Source organism: Setaria viridis, chromosome 8, assembly GCF_005286985.2.
Source record: "Setaria viridis chromosome 8, Setaria_viridis_v4.0, whole genome shotgun sequence".
In the NCBI taxonomy this organism is placed as follows: Eukaryota; Viridiplantae; Streptophyta; class Magnoliopsida; order Poales; family Poaceae; genus Setaria; species Setaria viridis.
The window spans coordinates 19,253,576-19,269,379 of record NC_048270.2 but is presented as its reverse complement, the minus strand read 5'-3'; the positions used below and the strand labels follow the sequence as shown (position 1 = coordinate 19,269,379).

The window sequence follows — 15,804 nt, the reverse complement described above, 5'->3', positions numbered from 1 at the left end:
ACTTTCTCTACCCGATAATAGTGCATTCGGGTGCCGAAATGCACCCGTTTTGCATCATTTTTCGTGCCGGAACCGAATGCCCAAAAACACTCCCAAACATGTTCTAGTGCATATTTAGGAAGATTGCATGCGTTCGTTGCGAAAAAATCCACCCGAGTTTCGCTACCCGGCAATAGTGCATTCGGGTGCCGAAATGCACCCGTTTTGCATCGTTTTCCGTGCCGGAACCGAATGCCCAAAAACACTCCCAAACATGTTCTAGTGCATATTTAGGAAGATTGCATGCGTTCGTTGCGAAAAAATCCACCCGAGTTTCGCTACCCGGCAATAGTGCATTCGGGTGCCGAAATGCACCCGTTTTGCATCGTTTTTCGTGCCGGAACCGAATGCCCAAAAACACTCCCAAACATGTTCTAGTGCATATTTAGGAAGATTGCATGCGTTCGTTGCGAAAAAAATCCACCCGACTTTCGCTACCCAGCAATAGTGTATTCGGGTGCCGAAATTCACCCGTTTTGCATCATTTTTCGTGCCGGAACCGAATGCCCAAAAAGACTCCCAAACATGTTCTAGTGCATATTTAGGAAGATTGCATGCGTTCGTTGCGAAAAAATCCACCCGAGTTTCGCTACCCGGCAATAGTGCATTCGGGTGCCGAAATGCACCCGTTTTGCATCGTTTTTCGTGCCGGAACCGAATGCCCAAAAACACTCCCAAACATGTTCTAGTGCATATTTAGGAAGATTGCATGCGTTCGTTGCGAAAAAATCCACCCGACTTTCTCTACCCGATAATAGTGCATTCGGGTGCCGAAATGCACCCGTTTTGCATCATTTTTCGTGCCGGAACCGAATGCCCAAAAACACTCCCAAACATGTTCTAGTGCATATTTAGGAAGATTGCATGCGTTCGTTGCGAAAAAATCCACCCGAGTTTCGCTACCCGGCAATAGTGCATTCGGGTGCCGAAATGCACCCGTTTTGCATCGTTTTTCGTGCCGGAACCGAATGCCCAAAAACACTCCCAAACATGTTCTAGTGCATATTTAGGAAGATTGCATGCGTTCGTTGCGAAAAAATCCACCCGAGTTTCGCTACCCGGCAATAGTGCATTCGGGTGCCGAAATGCACCCGTTTTGCATCGTTTTTCGTGCCGGAACCGAATGCCCAAAAACACTCCCAAACATGTTCTAGTGCATATTTAGGAAGATTGCATGCGTTCGTTGCGAAAAAAATCCACCCGACTTTCGCTACCCAGCAATAGTGTATTCGGGTGCCGAAATTCACCCGTTTTGCATCATTTTTCGTGCCGGAACCGAATGCCCAAAAACACTCCCAAACATGTTCTAGTGCATATTTAGGAAGATTGCATGCGTTCGTTGCGAAAAAATCCACCCGAGTTTCGCTACCCGGCAATAGTGCATTCGGGTGCCGAAATGCACCCGTTTTGCATCGTTTTTCGTGCCGGAACCGAATGCCCAAAAACACTCCCAAACATGTTCTAGTGCATATTTAGGAAGATTGCATGCGTTCGTTGCGAAAAAATCCACCCGAGTTTCGCTACTCGGCAATAATGCATTCGGGTGCCGAAATGCACCCGTTTTGCATCGTTTTTCGTGCTGGAACCGAATGCCCAAAAACACTCCCAAACATGTTCTAGTGCATATTTAGGAAGATTGCATGCGTTTGTTGCGAAAAAATCCACCCGAGTTTCGCTACCCGGCAATAGTGCATTCGGGTGCCGAAATGCACCCGTTTTGCATCGTTTTTCGTGCCGGAACCGAATGCCCAAAAACACTCCCAAACATGTTCTAGTGCATATTTAGGAAGATTGCATGCGTTCGTTGCGAAAAAATCCACCCGAGTTTCGCTACCCGGCAATAGTGCATTCGGGTGCCGAAATGCACCCGTTTTGCATCGTTTTTCGTGCCGGAACCGAATGCCCAAAAATACTCCCAAACATGTTCTAGTGCATATTTAGGAAGATTGCATGCGTTCGTTGCGAAAAAATCCACCCGACTTTCGCTACCCAGCAATAGTGCATTCGGGTGCCGAAATGCACCCGTTTTGCATCGTTTTTCGTGCCGGAACCGAATGCTCAAAAACACTCCCAAACATGTTCTAGGGTATATTTAGGAAGATTGGATGCGTTCGTTGCGAAAAAATCCACCTGAGTTTCGCTATCCGGAAATAGTGCATTCGGGTGTCGAAATGCACCCGTTTTGCATCATTTTTCGTGCCGGAACCGAATGCCCCAAAACACTCCCAAACATGTCCTAGGGTCTCATTAGGTAGATTGGATGCGTTCGTTGCGAAAAAATCCACCCGAGTTTCGCTACCTGGAAATAATGCTTTCGGGTGCTTAAGCACCCATTTTGCATCGTTTTTTGTGCCGGAACCGAATGCTCAAAAACACTCCCAAACATGTTCTAGGGTCTCATTAGTTAGATTGGATGCGTTCATTGCGAAAAAATCCACCCGAGTTTCGCTACCCGGAAATAGTGCATTAGGGTGCCGAAATGCACCATTTCGCATTGTTTTTCCCTCGGGAACCGAATGCTCAAAAACACTCCCAAACATGTTCTAGTGTATAATTAGGTAGATTGGATGCGTTCGTTGCAAAAAAATCCACCCGAGTTTTGCTACTCGGAAATAGTGCATTCGGGTGCCGAAATGCACCCGTTTTGCATCGTTTTTCGTGCCGGAACCGAATGCTCAAAAACACTCCCAAACATGTTCTAGGGTCTAATTAGGTAGATTGGATGTGTTCGTTGCGAAAAAATCCACCCGAGTTTCGCTTCCCGGAAATAGTGCATTCGGGTGCCGAAATGCACCTGTTTTGCATCGTTTTTCGTGCCGGAATCGAATGCTCAAAAACACTCCCAAACAAGTTCTAGTGTATAATAAGGAAGATTGGATGCGTTCGTTGTGAAAAAATCCACCCGAGTTTCGCTACCCGGAAATAGTGCATTCGGGTACGAACTGCACCCGTTTTGCATCGTTTTTCGTTCCGGAACCGAATGCTTAAAAACACTCCCAAACAAGTTCTAGGGTCTAATTAGGTAGATTGGATGCATTCGTTGCGAAAAAATCCACCCGAGTTTCGCTACCCGGGAATAGTGCATTCAGGTGCCGAAATGCACCCGTTTTGCATCGTTTTTCGTGCCGGAACCGAATGCTCAAAAATACTCCTAAACATGTTCTAGGGTATATTTAGGTAGATTGGATGCGTTCGTTGTGAAAAAATCCACCCGAGTTTCGCTACCCGGGAATAGTGCATTCGGGTGCCGAAATGCACCCGTTTTGCATCATTTTTCGTGCCCGAACCGAATGCCCAAAAACACTCCCAAACATGTTCTAGGGTCTAATTAGGTAGATTGCCTGCGTTCGTTGCGAAAAAATCCACACGAGTTTCGCTACCCGGCAATATTGCATTCAGGTGCCGAAATGCACCCATTTTGCATCATTTTTCGTGCCGGAACCGAATGCTCAAAAACACTCCCAAACAAGTTCTAGGGTCTAATTAGGAAGATTGGATGCGTTCGTTGCGAAAAAATCCACCCGAGTTTCGCTATCCGGAAATAGTGCATTCGGGTGCCGAAATGCACCCGTTTTGCATCGTTTTTCGTGCCGGAACCGAATGCTCAAAAACACTCCCAAACAAGTTCTAGTGTATAATTAGGAAGATTGGATGCGTTCGTTGTGAAAAAATCCACCCGAGTTTCGCTACCTGTAAATAGTGCATTCGGGTACCGAAATGCACCCGTTTTGCATCGTTTTTCGTGCCGGAACCGAATGCTCAAAAACACTCCCAAACATGTTCTAGGGTCTCATTAGGTAGATTGGATGCGTTCGTTGCGAAACCATCCACCCGAGTTTTGCTACTCGGAAATAGTGCATTAGGGTGCCGAAATGCAACGTTTCGCATCGTTTTTCGTTCCGGAACCGAATGCTCGAAAACACTCCCAAACATGTTCTAGTGTATAATTAGGTAGATTGGATGCGTTCGTTGTGAAAAAATCCACCCGAGTTTCGCTACATGGAAATAGTGCATTTGGGTGCCGAGATGCTCCCATTTTGCATCGTTTTTCGTCCCGGAACCGAATGCTCAAAAACACTCCAAAACATGTTCTAGTGTATAATTAGGAAGATTGGATGGGTTCGTTGCGAAAAAAATCCACCCAAATTTTGCTACCCGGAAATAGTGCATTCGGGTGCCGAAATGCACCCGTTTTGCATCGTTTTTCGTTCCGGAACCGAATGCTCAAAAACACTCCCAAACATGTTCTAGTGTATAATTAGGTAGATTGGATGCGTTCGTTGTGAAAAAATCCACCCTAGTTTCGCTACTCGGAAATAGTGCATTCGGGTGCCGAAATGCACCCATTTTGCATCGTTTTTCGTGCTGGAACCGAATGCTCAAAAACACTCCCAAACATGTTCTAGGGTATATTTAGGAAGATTGCATGCGTTCGTTGTGAAAAAATCCACCCGAGTTTCGCTTTCCGGCAATATTGCATTCGGGTGCCGAGATGCACCCGTTTTGCATCATTTTTCGTGCCGGAACCGAATGCTCAAAAACACTCCCAAACATGTTCTAGGGTATATTTAGGTAGATTGGATGCGTTCGTTGCAAAAAAATCTACCCGAGTTTCGCTACCCGAAAATAGTGCATTCGGTTGCCGAAATGCACCCGTTTTGCATCGTTTTTCGTGCCGGAACCGAATGCTCAAAAACACTCCCAAACATGTTCTAGGGTCTAATTAGGTAGATTGGATGCGTTCGTTGCGAAAAAATCCACCCGAGTTTCGCTACCTGGAAATAATGCATTCGGGTGCTGAAATGCACCCGTTTTGCATCATTTTTCGTGCTGGAACCGAATGCTGAAAAACAATCCCAAACATGTTCTAGTGTATATTTAGGAAGATTGCATGCGTTCGTTACGAAAAAATCCACCCGAGTTTCGCTACCTGGGAATAGGGGATTCACGTGCCGAAATGCACCCATTTTGCATCATTTTTCGTGCCGGAACCGAATGCCCAAAAACACTCCCAAACATGTTCTAGGGTCTAATTAGGTAGATTGGATGCGTTTGTTGCGAAAAAATCCACATGAGTTTCGCTACCTGGAAATATTGCATCTTATGCATCCATTTTGCATCGTTTTTCGTGCCGTAACATTCGCTCAAAAACACTCCCAAACATGTTCTAGTGTATTATTAGGAAGATTGGATGCATTCGTTGCGAAAAAATCCACCCGAGTTTCGCTACCCGAAAATAGTGCATTCGGGTGCCGAAATGCACCCGTTTTGCATCGTTTTTCGTTCCGAAGCCAAATGCTTAAAAACACTCCCAAACATGTTCTAGTGTATAATTAGGAAGATTGCGTTCATTGCGAAAAAATCCACCCAAGTTTCGCTACCCGGAAATAGTGCATTCGGGTGCCGAAATGCACCCGTTTTGCATCGTTTTTCGTTCCGGAACCGAATGCTAAAAAATACTCCCAAACATGTTCTAGTGTGTAATTAGGAAAATTGCATGCGTTCGTTGGATTTCTCGCAATGAACGCATCCAATCGACCTCATTATATTATAGAACATGTTTGGGGGTGTTTTGGAGCATTTCGCTACTGCATGAAAAACAATGTGAATCGGGTGCGTTTCGGTACCAGTACTGTTTCCGGGTTGCGAGGTTTCGATAGATTTTTTCGCAGCGAACGCATGCAATCTACCTCATTGGACTCTAGAACATGTTTGGGGGTGTTTTGGAGCATTTCGCTACTGCATGAAAAATGATGCGAAATGGGAGCGTTTCGGTACCAGAATGCAATGTTTCCGGGTTACGAACTTCTGATGGATTTTTTTCGCAATGAAGGTATCCAATCTAGGTCTTTGGACCCTAGAACATGTTTGGGAGTATTTTGGAGCATTTCTCAACTGCATGAAAAATGATGCGAAATGGGTGTGTTTCGGTACCCGAATGCACTTTTTTTGGTAGCGAACTTTAGATGGATTTTTTCGTAATGAACGTATCCAACCTCATTACACTCTAGAACATGTTTGGGGATGTTTTGGAGCATTTCACTACTACTTTAAAAATGATGCGAAATCGGGGCATTTTGGTACCCAAATGAACTATTTTCGGGTTGCGAACTTCTGATTGTTTTTTTCGCAACGAAGGCATCCAATCTACCTCATTAGATCCTAGAACATATTTGGGAGTGGTTTGGAGCAATTCGCTAGTACATGAAAAACGATGCAAAATGGGTGCGTTTCGGTACCCGAATGCACTATTGAAGTGTACTCTGCACAAGCTAAGGCTCAATACATTCATAGGATTTCATATTGTCACATAGACATTCGGGTCTTGGCATGGACAATGTTGTGCTCAATCCATACTCCCGCTGCTAAGGCTTGCTTATACTCTTCTTTGTGCAATTCCGCCAAAATATTTAAGAAGAACAAGCATAGCAATAGAGCATGTGACTTCAGTAGGAGACTGCGCAATTTTCTTTAAAGAAAGAGAAGGTTCTATTCCTCATTTTCCAGTGTGATATGTCACATGATGAGGAAAAGTGTCGAGGAGGCTGCAATGCCAACAGATTGCTCCAAATCATCTCTAACTATAGCAAACTTCACAGAGGAACTAGAATGATGGAGACATGATATGCTCCCACACGACTTATGTAGTTAGTTGAACATTTTCGAGTGTTTTATTCATGAATGGCCAAGTGATCACTAGAGAAAAGTTGTCATTTTCCTGACTAAAAAAACCAAATGTGTAGATATAGAAATCTGTTTTACTCATATAATTTTAGTATAGTATACATATTCTATTTTTAATATCACTTGATCTCCAAAGATCTTGTCATGCATATCTTTCTATAGCCAACTCTTGCTTCAAATTATTGCTGATGATGAAATCATTTATTTGAGGATGTACAAATGACATCCTATACATCACTCTATAAATTGGACGAGTACTTTTAGTGACATTTTGCTATCTTCTGGTATCTATTGCTATCTTCTAAGATTCTTTCGATATCTGCAGGATTCTATTGAGCTGCCAAATGGTTCCAAATTTAAAATAGTCCAGGTATCTGACATTGCTATATATAACAACTTTACTGAACATTCTCAAACATCACCAGAGTTCATTGTTCTGAAAGATGGAGTTTGCTCATGGGGAAGAACATGTTTATCTGTCCAAAAGAGGAGGTCTTCAGACTATCCCATTCATCATTGGTAATGTCTCTTTCCAATGATTTCAATACAGAACATTAATAACCTATTTACACTCATCTTGTGCTTTGATAACCTATTTTAAATTCTAAGTATACAACCGCTAACTGTCAATTTCTCATGTTATTTCTATCCAAGATGTTGAATTGGTGTTATTCTTATAGACGCCACTCATTCTTTTCATATAATGATATTAATGAAATGTCGAACTGTTGTTTTCCTTATTTTCAGTTAGTGAAGTATGTGAAAGGATTGTGAACACAGCTGTCAGTGCAAATATTATTATATATTTGACCAAAGAGTACCATATGGGGGCTGCAGCAAGTGCAGTAATTGTTTTTGCCTACCAAGCAGCCACAAATTTCTTACCTATCTTTGGTGCTATTCTGTCTGATGCGCTATGGGGACGCTTTCTCACAATTTCACTCACACTTTTTGCATGCACAATTGTAAGATCTAGCTACTTAACTATCAACCCTTTTTTAATCTGAAGGTAGTAAGAGGTGTAATACATATTATTTGATTCTGAGTTGGTTTCTAATCTAGGGAGCTGTTCTTCTGTGGTTGACAACAATGGTATCAACATTGGTCGCACAAGATTGTGGAAATAAAGACCAGGACAACCAGAGTTGTCACTCACCGACAACACCACAGCTTTTTGTCTTGCTAACTTCCTTAGTTTTCTTGTCAATTGGCGCAAGCGGTGTACGCCCTTGCAGCCTTCCTTTTGGTGTGGACCAGTTTGCTCACTGGATTGGTACTAAAAAGGACCGTGCACTTAAAGTGCTATTTAGTTGCTATTATGTATCAATGGGTGGCTCGGCGATTATTTCTATAACTCTCATTGTATACTTGCAAGATAAATTAGGCTGGAAGACTGGTTTTGCCATTTCTGTAGCTATAATGGCATTTGCTACATTTTTAAACATTGTAACATTTCCCCTTTACATCAAGGTGAAACCACAGAAAAGTATATGGTTAAGCTTAGTGCAAGTGATTTTCGTCGCTACAAGGAATCGACACATTCAACTTCCTGAAGCAGGTAATGGTCTACAATACCACAACACCGGAGGATTGGAGGCAGTTGTTCCATCAAGAAAAATGAGGTATTGTCACTGATATGTACCTATTTGATCTTGTAAATCTTCACTTATTGTTCTTGAATTAATCATCAGTTCAAACCCATAGGTTCTTGAACAAAGCATGTTTGTTGAGGGCGCATGGAGATAGGTCTAGCAATGAAGAGCACAATGCTAATTCATGGAATGTATGTACAGTTGAGCAAGTCGAGGACCTCAAGCGTACACTAAGTGTCATCCCTATGTGGTCGTCCATGATTACCAGTTTGTTGATCCAACAGGCTACCTTCAGGGTGCTACAGGCAGACACCATGGACCGTCGTGTTGGTACCACAAAATTCCAAATGCCCGCTGGTTCCATCCCAATCTTCGAAGTAATTACTTTCACATTGTGGTCAGGATGCTTTGATAGATTCATGCTACTAGTCTTTCGAAAGATCACAGGGAGAGAGCAAGTGCTAAGTCATAAGCAGAAAATGGGCATTGGTGTGCTGTTTTCTGTTGCATCTGCTCTTGCAGCGTCAGCAGTGGAGGCTTTTCGGAGGAAGCAAGCAATACGGCAAGGCCTGGAAGGCAATAATACTGATGGGATTGTCAATATGTCAGCCTTGTGGCTAGCACCTCAGTGTGTTTTCGCTGGTCTCACTAGTGCATTTGGATCCATAGGACAGATGGAATTCTACTATGCGGTGCTACCGAAGACAATGAGCAGCTTAGCAATGGCCCTCCTTCCCCTAGCAACAGGTGTCGCAAACATTGCAGGTACGGTGATTGTCAAGCTTGTCAAAGTGATCACGGCTAGAGGTGGACGAATAGGTTGGCTTCCTGATAACCTGAACCAAGGACATTATGACTACTACTATTTTCTGCTTGCACTGCTTGGTATGGCAGGTTTCATCTATTTTGTTGCATGTTGTTATTGGTTTGAGGAACCAGCACCAATCCAGCTCGTTGAACCTCATGAAGATGAAGCTGATAGGACTTGAACATTGGGCTTTTGTAATGGATCAGGACGTGGTTGCCCGCATAGTTTTTAAGAAATGTAACCTGGCTACACTAGTAGAACTATTACTGTTGTTTCTATTTGAGTCTCACATAATTATAAGTTGAATTACGTATTTGTTTTCATGTTAACATACATCACTATGTCAGTAGGTATTACTTGTTAAGTGCCTTACATAATCACTTCTAATGTTTTGATTACTGTGTTAAAAAGTAAAGACCAAACCATTGGTTAACAAAAACAGTATCAATGCACTAGTTCTTCATGGAAGAACTTCTCAAGGCGGATCAACACTCTGGCTCTCAGGGAACGTGAAGCTAAGAGGATTTAAAGGCAAAAACTAGTAATATTACATAATAAGTAACATTTTTGGCATGTGTGCACTAAGATGGGCTATGTGTAGAGAACAATGAAATTAATATTAATTTTATATTGAGTTAGTACATGAACGGTCTGTGACTCTGTGTAGTAATATTCCAACTCCCAAACATGCTAAATGTACCACTTGAGGTCAAAATCGACCTAATTAGAAGCGATTCACCAACATAGCATGTGACAGCATGCAGCCGACATATGGGTTCCAAATATCAGCGCCATGTCCTTTCTCTCATGGATCTCCTTTCGCTTGTCAGTGGTAACCCTTGGTCCTCCACCTTTCTTCTCCCCGTATGACCATCTGTTGTCCCTCGGCGTAGCCCTTCTGCACAACACCAACACTTTCTTTCCAAATCGTGACTATCTTCAAGCTTGACATTCCTTCTTTTACTTTCTCTCAGTCCCTTCTTCAAGCTTGACATCCCTTATCCAGTGAGCCAAACGCAGGCACATCTCCAACGGAGGTGGTATCCAATTCTCCATCGCTAATTTTGGCCATTGCCAAATAAAACGTGCCTCCAGAATAGCTAACAGCGTTGCCATCTCTATTGACGCACTATGGCATGTGAGTGGGAAGCCAATTTTGGCCGGTCCTTGTGCGTTGTCTGACAGTTGGTTGGTGTTGTTTTGATTTAAAACTATAATCGCTCTCCTCTCTTTCATAAATTCAAAAGATGAGTACTCCTAAAATTAACTAGATTTAACTATATATCACGAAGAACCAATTTTAACTAGATTTAACTCAAAATCTCTTACAGATTTTAACTTTAAATTCCCCATAGTTGACTATTGTTTAATAAATTATTTGAATGTTGGGTATCTATTTAATTCAAAAAATCAGGGAAAACATACCAATGTATGTTTGAATACTGGTAAAATATATATCAAATAGGATATCTCGAGTGAGATTTGGCTAGTGTTTTGAAGCGTGATGAGATATGGAGATGGTATCTTATGGATGGAGAGCTAAATATGGAGAGTCACATTTTCGCTAGTCTGATGGAGATGCTCCGAGTGGCTTGGGCTGTTGGGCGCAAGCATGATTTAGTTTTTTTTCCTTCCTCTAAAAAGTGCGAATGATAATTTCAATTGTTAGACTCTAGGCGCTGACATTAATAAGACACATGTAATCGAAAGAAAAAAAAATTCTATTACTAGCAGTGCAAATGCATGGGTTCACATCTAGTTTCACTACAATGCCACCCCAAAACCTTTGCATCACCGCCGGTTTGGGGGTCTGGCAGATATAGGTCGATGGTGATGGGGATGCTTATCACCGTCGGACCATGAACCGGCGGTTAAGCCTTATTAAATAAAAAAAATCACCGTCACACGCCCCGGCTGCGCGCTGCCTGACCGCCGCACACCGTGGCCGCTCAGTGCCTGACCGCCGCATAAAGAAATTATCAACCACACGCCCTGGCCACCGCGTCAGAGCCCTATCGCCACCCACGGAGAGAGAGAGAAGTGGCACTGTTGGGAGATCGCGGGATCCGGATACCCTACCTGCCGAGGCGCCACAGTCCGCTGCCTGGCCATCGCTGACCACATAGCACTCGATCTCGGCTAGCCACCGCCTCCGCCGCATCCCCTCCCTTCGCATCCCCGCACCGCCGCGCCTTGCCTGCCATCGTCGCCGCAGCTCATTCTATTGCCGGGTCCTAGCGCTAGATCGCTGCTGCTCCTCTCTGCGTCCGCACCTCACCCCGCCATCGCTCCTCTCTCTACCAGACCGAGGGCAGCGAGTGGAGGGAGGAGGGGAGGGGCAGCCATGAAGATTGGAGAGGGAGCATTGGTGAGAGAGTAGGGGATTGGACGAGGAGGGGATAAGGCACACGAGGAGGTGAGAGAGAGGAGAGGACCGGACCCATGTGGATGGACTTCAATCCAGTAAAGTTCAAAATTTGGATCCGAGACCTAGGCTGTACCACCGGTGTGTAATACCACCCGACGGTGATAGCTAGCACCGCATACTCATAATTTGACGTGGCAATGCTATTATATTATCACCACCGGTATACCGTCGGATCATGTAAAGACCCTTGAGTTTGCGCCAATTTCATATAAGTGTAGATTTGCTTGTCCTCAATAAAGTTTGTCTTAAAATTCATGGGGCGCGGCCGGTCGTTTCGAAAACAAAAATAGATGGGCCCGGTGCGTTTATTTGAAGTAGCAAAATATACAAGCAACAGCCACAGTGAAACAAATTCAACGTGACATCACAGGATATCCTTTTGAGCCGAGAATTATTATATGAATATAAAACGAATACAGGGGAGACAGTATTGTGACAACGGAGGGAGTAGCTGGATGCCACCACATCCGGCTTGGCGTTTACCCGGTGTCCCGAGCGTGTCCCTGCGAGTCGAACAAACTGCTGGAACTTACAGCTACTCGCACGTTAGCCCCATCGATCCGGCACGGGTCCGGCGCCCTAGAAATGATCGAATTTATCGCGTGCTCTGCCGAACCGGTCTGCGCTCTGGCCACTAGCGCGTAGCAGCCACGGAACCTCTCCCCGGCAAGACACCATTCTCGGCGTCGCAATGCACGTACAATTGCTCTGTAGGTACCTAGCCGTGCAACAGGACCTGAGTCTTTTTCGGCTGCCCATGTGCTCTAGTGATTGAACAAGTCAGCACCAAACATCCGTGTAATCGTGTATATATACATCGATGGTACGTACCCGAGTACTCACAAGCAGCTCGAGGTTCCAGCGTGGTTTTCTTTATTTGTTACTAGTTGTTACATCCTCCAAACAAACAAGCCAAGGTGCTGTGAGATTGCCTGCACGAGCTCAAGGACATGGCCCGGTGTTGCTGGCTCATGCTGCTTGTTCTTGCCATGGTTGCGTGCTGTGGCCATGCTGCAACTGTGGAGCACACATTCGACGTAGCTCACTAATTCCCTAGCTTTTTGTTCTAGTCTTGGACAGAGTCGCATTCCTTTTCATTTTTGATCGATCTTATGCCGTATGAGAAACTGAACCATGCATGGATTGCAAATCTTCAGGTGGGCAACTTCTCCATAAGCCAGCTTTGCCAGCCGGCGACGATCATCGCCGCCGTGAACAGCCAGCTTCCTGGCCCGACGATCCACGTCCACGAGGGCGACACGGTGGTGGTCCACGTCGTCAACAACTCACCGTACAACATCACCGTTCACTGGTACGTGTATCAAATCAATGAGACAGTATTGACACGCTCCTATATATGTGCTGCATCGCCACCTGTCAAGCCGTTTTTTCTCATCACATGCATTGGTGTGTGACGTGTTACAGGCATGGCCTCTTCCAGCGCGGGACGCAGTGGGCGGACGGCCCGGAGATGGTGACGCAGTGCCCCATCCGCCCCGGCAGCCGCTACTCCTACCGGTACAATGCCACCGGGCAGGATGGGACGCTGTGGTGGCACGCGCACAGTTCCATGCTCCGCGCCACCGTCCATGGTGCCATCGTCATCAAGCCGAGGAATGGTGACCAGGGATACCCTTTCCCCAAGCCTGACAAGGAGGAGATCATCCTGCTGGGTACTAACTACTGGCCAACAAAAACATTTTCCCCCATCACTCTGTCCAAGTTCTGGCCGTTGTCACAGAAATAATCATCTCGCAGGCGAGTGGTGGAATCGGAACGTCTTCAACCTGGAGCGCGAGGCCTTCCTCACAGGCAACCTGGTGGATCCGGCCGACGCGTACACCATCAACGGCAAGCCTGGAAACATGCACAAGTGTCCGGGCAGTAACCGCAAGCCAAGTATGACTTGCCTCTCTGTTCGATCATCGTTCACCATTAGCTATCACCGTTCCGTCACTTAATTTGTGAGCATTTCTCGTAGGAACGTTCAAGCTCAAGGTGCAGAGCAACTCGACATACCTGCTTCGGATCATCAGCGCGGCGGTGAACACGCCCATGTTCTTCAAGATCGCCGGCCACAGCTTCACCGTCGTGGGGGCAGACGCGAGCTACACGACACCGTACGAGACCGACGTCATTGTCATCTCGCCCGGGCAGACGGTGGACGCGCTCATGGTCGCGGATGCGGCGCCGTCGCGGCGATACTACATGGTAGCGTCCCCTTACAACAGCGCGCGCCCCAACCTGCCGTTTAGAAAAGGCGCCGCCACCGCCGTCGTGGAGTACGCCGGCGGGCGGAAGCGGGCGGCGCCGCGGCGGCCGCTGCTTGCTCGGATGCCGCGGTTCAACGACACGGCGACCGCGCACCGGTTCTTCTCGAGCCTGACAGCGCTCGTCCGGCCAGGCCAGCCCACTGTCCCTCTCGCCGTGGACACCCGCATGTTCGTCACCGTGGGGCTTGGCTTCGCGGATTGCCGGCCGGAGCAGACGCAGTGCAAGCAGCAGGTGTTCGCGGGCAGCATGAACAACGCCTCCTTCGTGCTCCCGACAGCCATGTCCCTCCTCGAGGCGCACTTCAGGAACGTGACCGGCGTCTACACGCGGGACTTCCCGGACAGGCCGCCGCTGGAGTTCGACTACGCCAGGCCGCCGCGCGACATGGACGTCACAACGACCAAGTCGACCAAGGTGAGGACAGTGAGGTACAACGCGACGGTGGAGGTGGTGCTTCAGAACACGGCGCTGGTGGCGCGGGAGAGCCACCCGATGCACCTCCACGGCCACAACTTCTTCGTGCTGGCGCAAGGGTTCGGCAACTTCCGCCAGGACACCGCGGCGAAGCGGTACAACCTCGTCAACCCGCAGGAGAGGAACACCCTCGCCGTGCCGTCGGGAGGATGGGCCGTCATCCGCTTCGTCGCCAACAACCCTGGTATGGTGATGGATGATCGGGACACATGCTTGTTTCTGTTTTTTTTTATTTGAAGGGTTCTGTTGTCCATGATTCTGATTTGATGCGTGTTTGTTGGTGTGGTTGCAGGTATGTGGATCATGCATTGCCACTTTGACGCTCATCTGCCCATCGGGTTGGCAATGGCGTTCGAGGTGCAGGACGGGCCGACTCCAGAGACGGCACTTCCTCCACCACCGGCGGACTTACCCCAATGCTGAGAGTGTTTGGAGCTTGAAGACCAATATTCAAGACGTCAAGAAAAGTAGCGGTCCATTAATCCCGTAACGTTTGTCTTCAGCTGTCGTCACGGCTGATCAATGCATGTATATCGATACGTCGCACTTAGGACTGTTTAGATTTTTTCTTTTAAAACTACAATTTAATCATTCTCATGAAAAAATCGTACTGGAATACAATTCTAATTTTGTACTTCCTCCATTTCAAATTATAAGTTGTTTTGACTTTTCTAGATATATGATTTTTGCTATGCACCTACATATATACATTATGTCCAGATATGTAGCAAACTCTATGTACCTGCAAAGTTAAAATAACCTACAATTTGGAAAGGAGAGATTACTAGCAAAAATAAAAATAATTCCTTGTCACACATTGACGTGAAAGTGCCATGGGACAAGTTCATGTCAATTAATTTTGTTAGAGCAACACCAGTAGCATATGTCATGTAGTATTGGCTCGATCTTCCGATAGGTATAGATAATTTGATTGGCGGAGAACTCGACGTTGATGATCCAGGCTTCTAAGCAGACACGATTTGAACCCTTGCAACTACTACACCGCTGCTCCGTTGGTTATCAACAAAGCACAACTTGATTGACTTCACCAAGAAGGCTTTTCCTGCAAGCAAATCGAAGAACACCAGCAAGAAAGTATAGACACGTAGTCTGAAATTGCAAATGTATATCAAATAGATCTGAGTAAGAGGTTCAAAGCTCTCGATTCGAAATAACTAATCGACATAGTTGAGGAGAACAAGAATAGAGGCTCTAGATTACACTAAAAGGACTAGTCCCCACAGTTACAATGAATCAATCTCAGTTTCTTGATGGAAAACTAGAACTAAACAAAACCTGAGTTTCTACGGTGACGGCTACTGAGTTTATATGAGAAGGGTCGAGCTAGGGTTGGGGGCAATCGGGCGGGGGGAGGGGGGGCACAACATGGGCTTAAGGCCCGACATGATACAAGGCCAACGTGGACCAAAACTGGTGATGCAGCACCTTGTTGTGGTCACACATAATGATCCACAATGTTTCTTGAGATAGGACCAGAACTAAGT

The 15,804-nt window shown here is 45.9% G+C and overlaps 1 protein-coding gene across 1 annotated transcript; it reads left to right on the top strand.

The window, feature by feature from the left end:
* The first annotated feature begins 7,359 nt into the window (after positions 1-7,359).
* Positions 7,360-14,806, top strand: LOC117834771 (laccase-25). Its single transcript, XM_034714300.2, has 7 exons — positions 7,360-7,395; positions 12,520-12,588; positions 12,709-12,863; positions 12,977-13,224; positions 13,310-13,441; positions 13,533-14,483; positions 14,592-14,806. Exons 1-7 carry the CDS (start codon positions 7,360-7,362, stop codon positions 14,720-14,722), a joined length of 1,722 nt encoding a protein of 573 aa, XP_034570191.2. The 3' UTR covers positions 14,723-14,806.
* Positions 14,807-15,804: the final 998 nt, after the last annotated feature.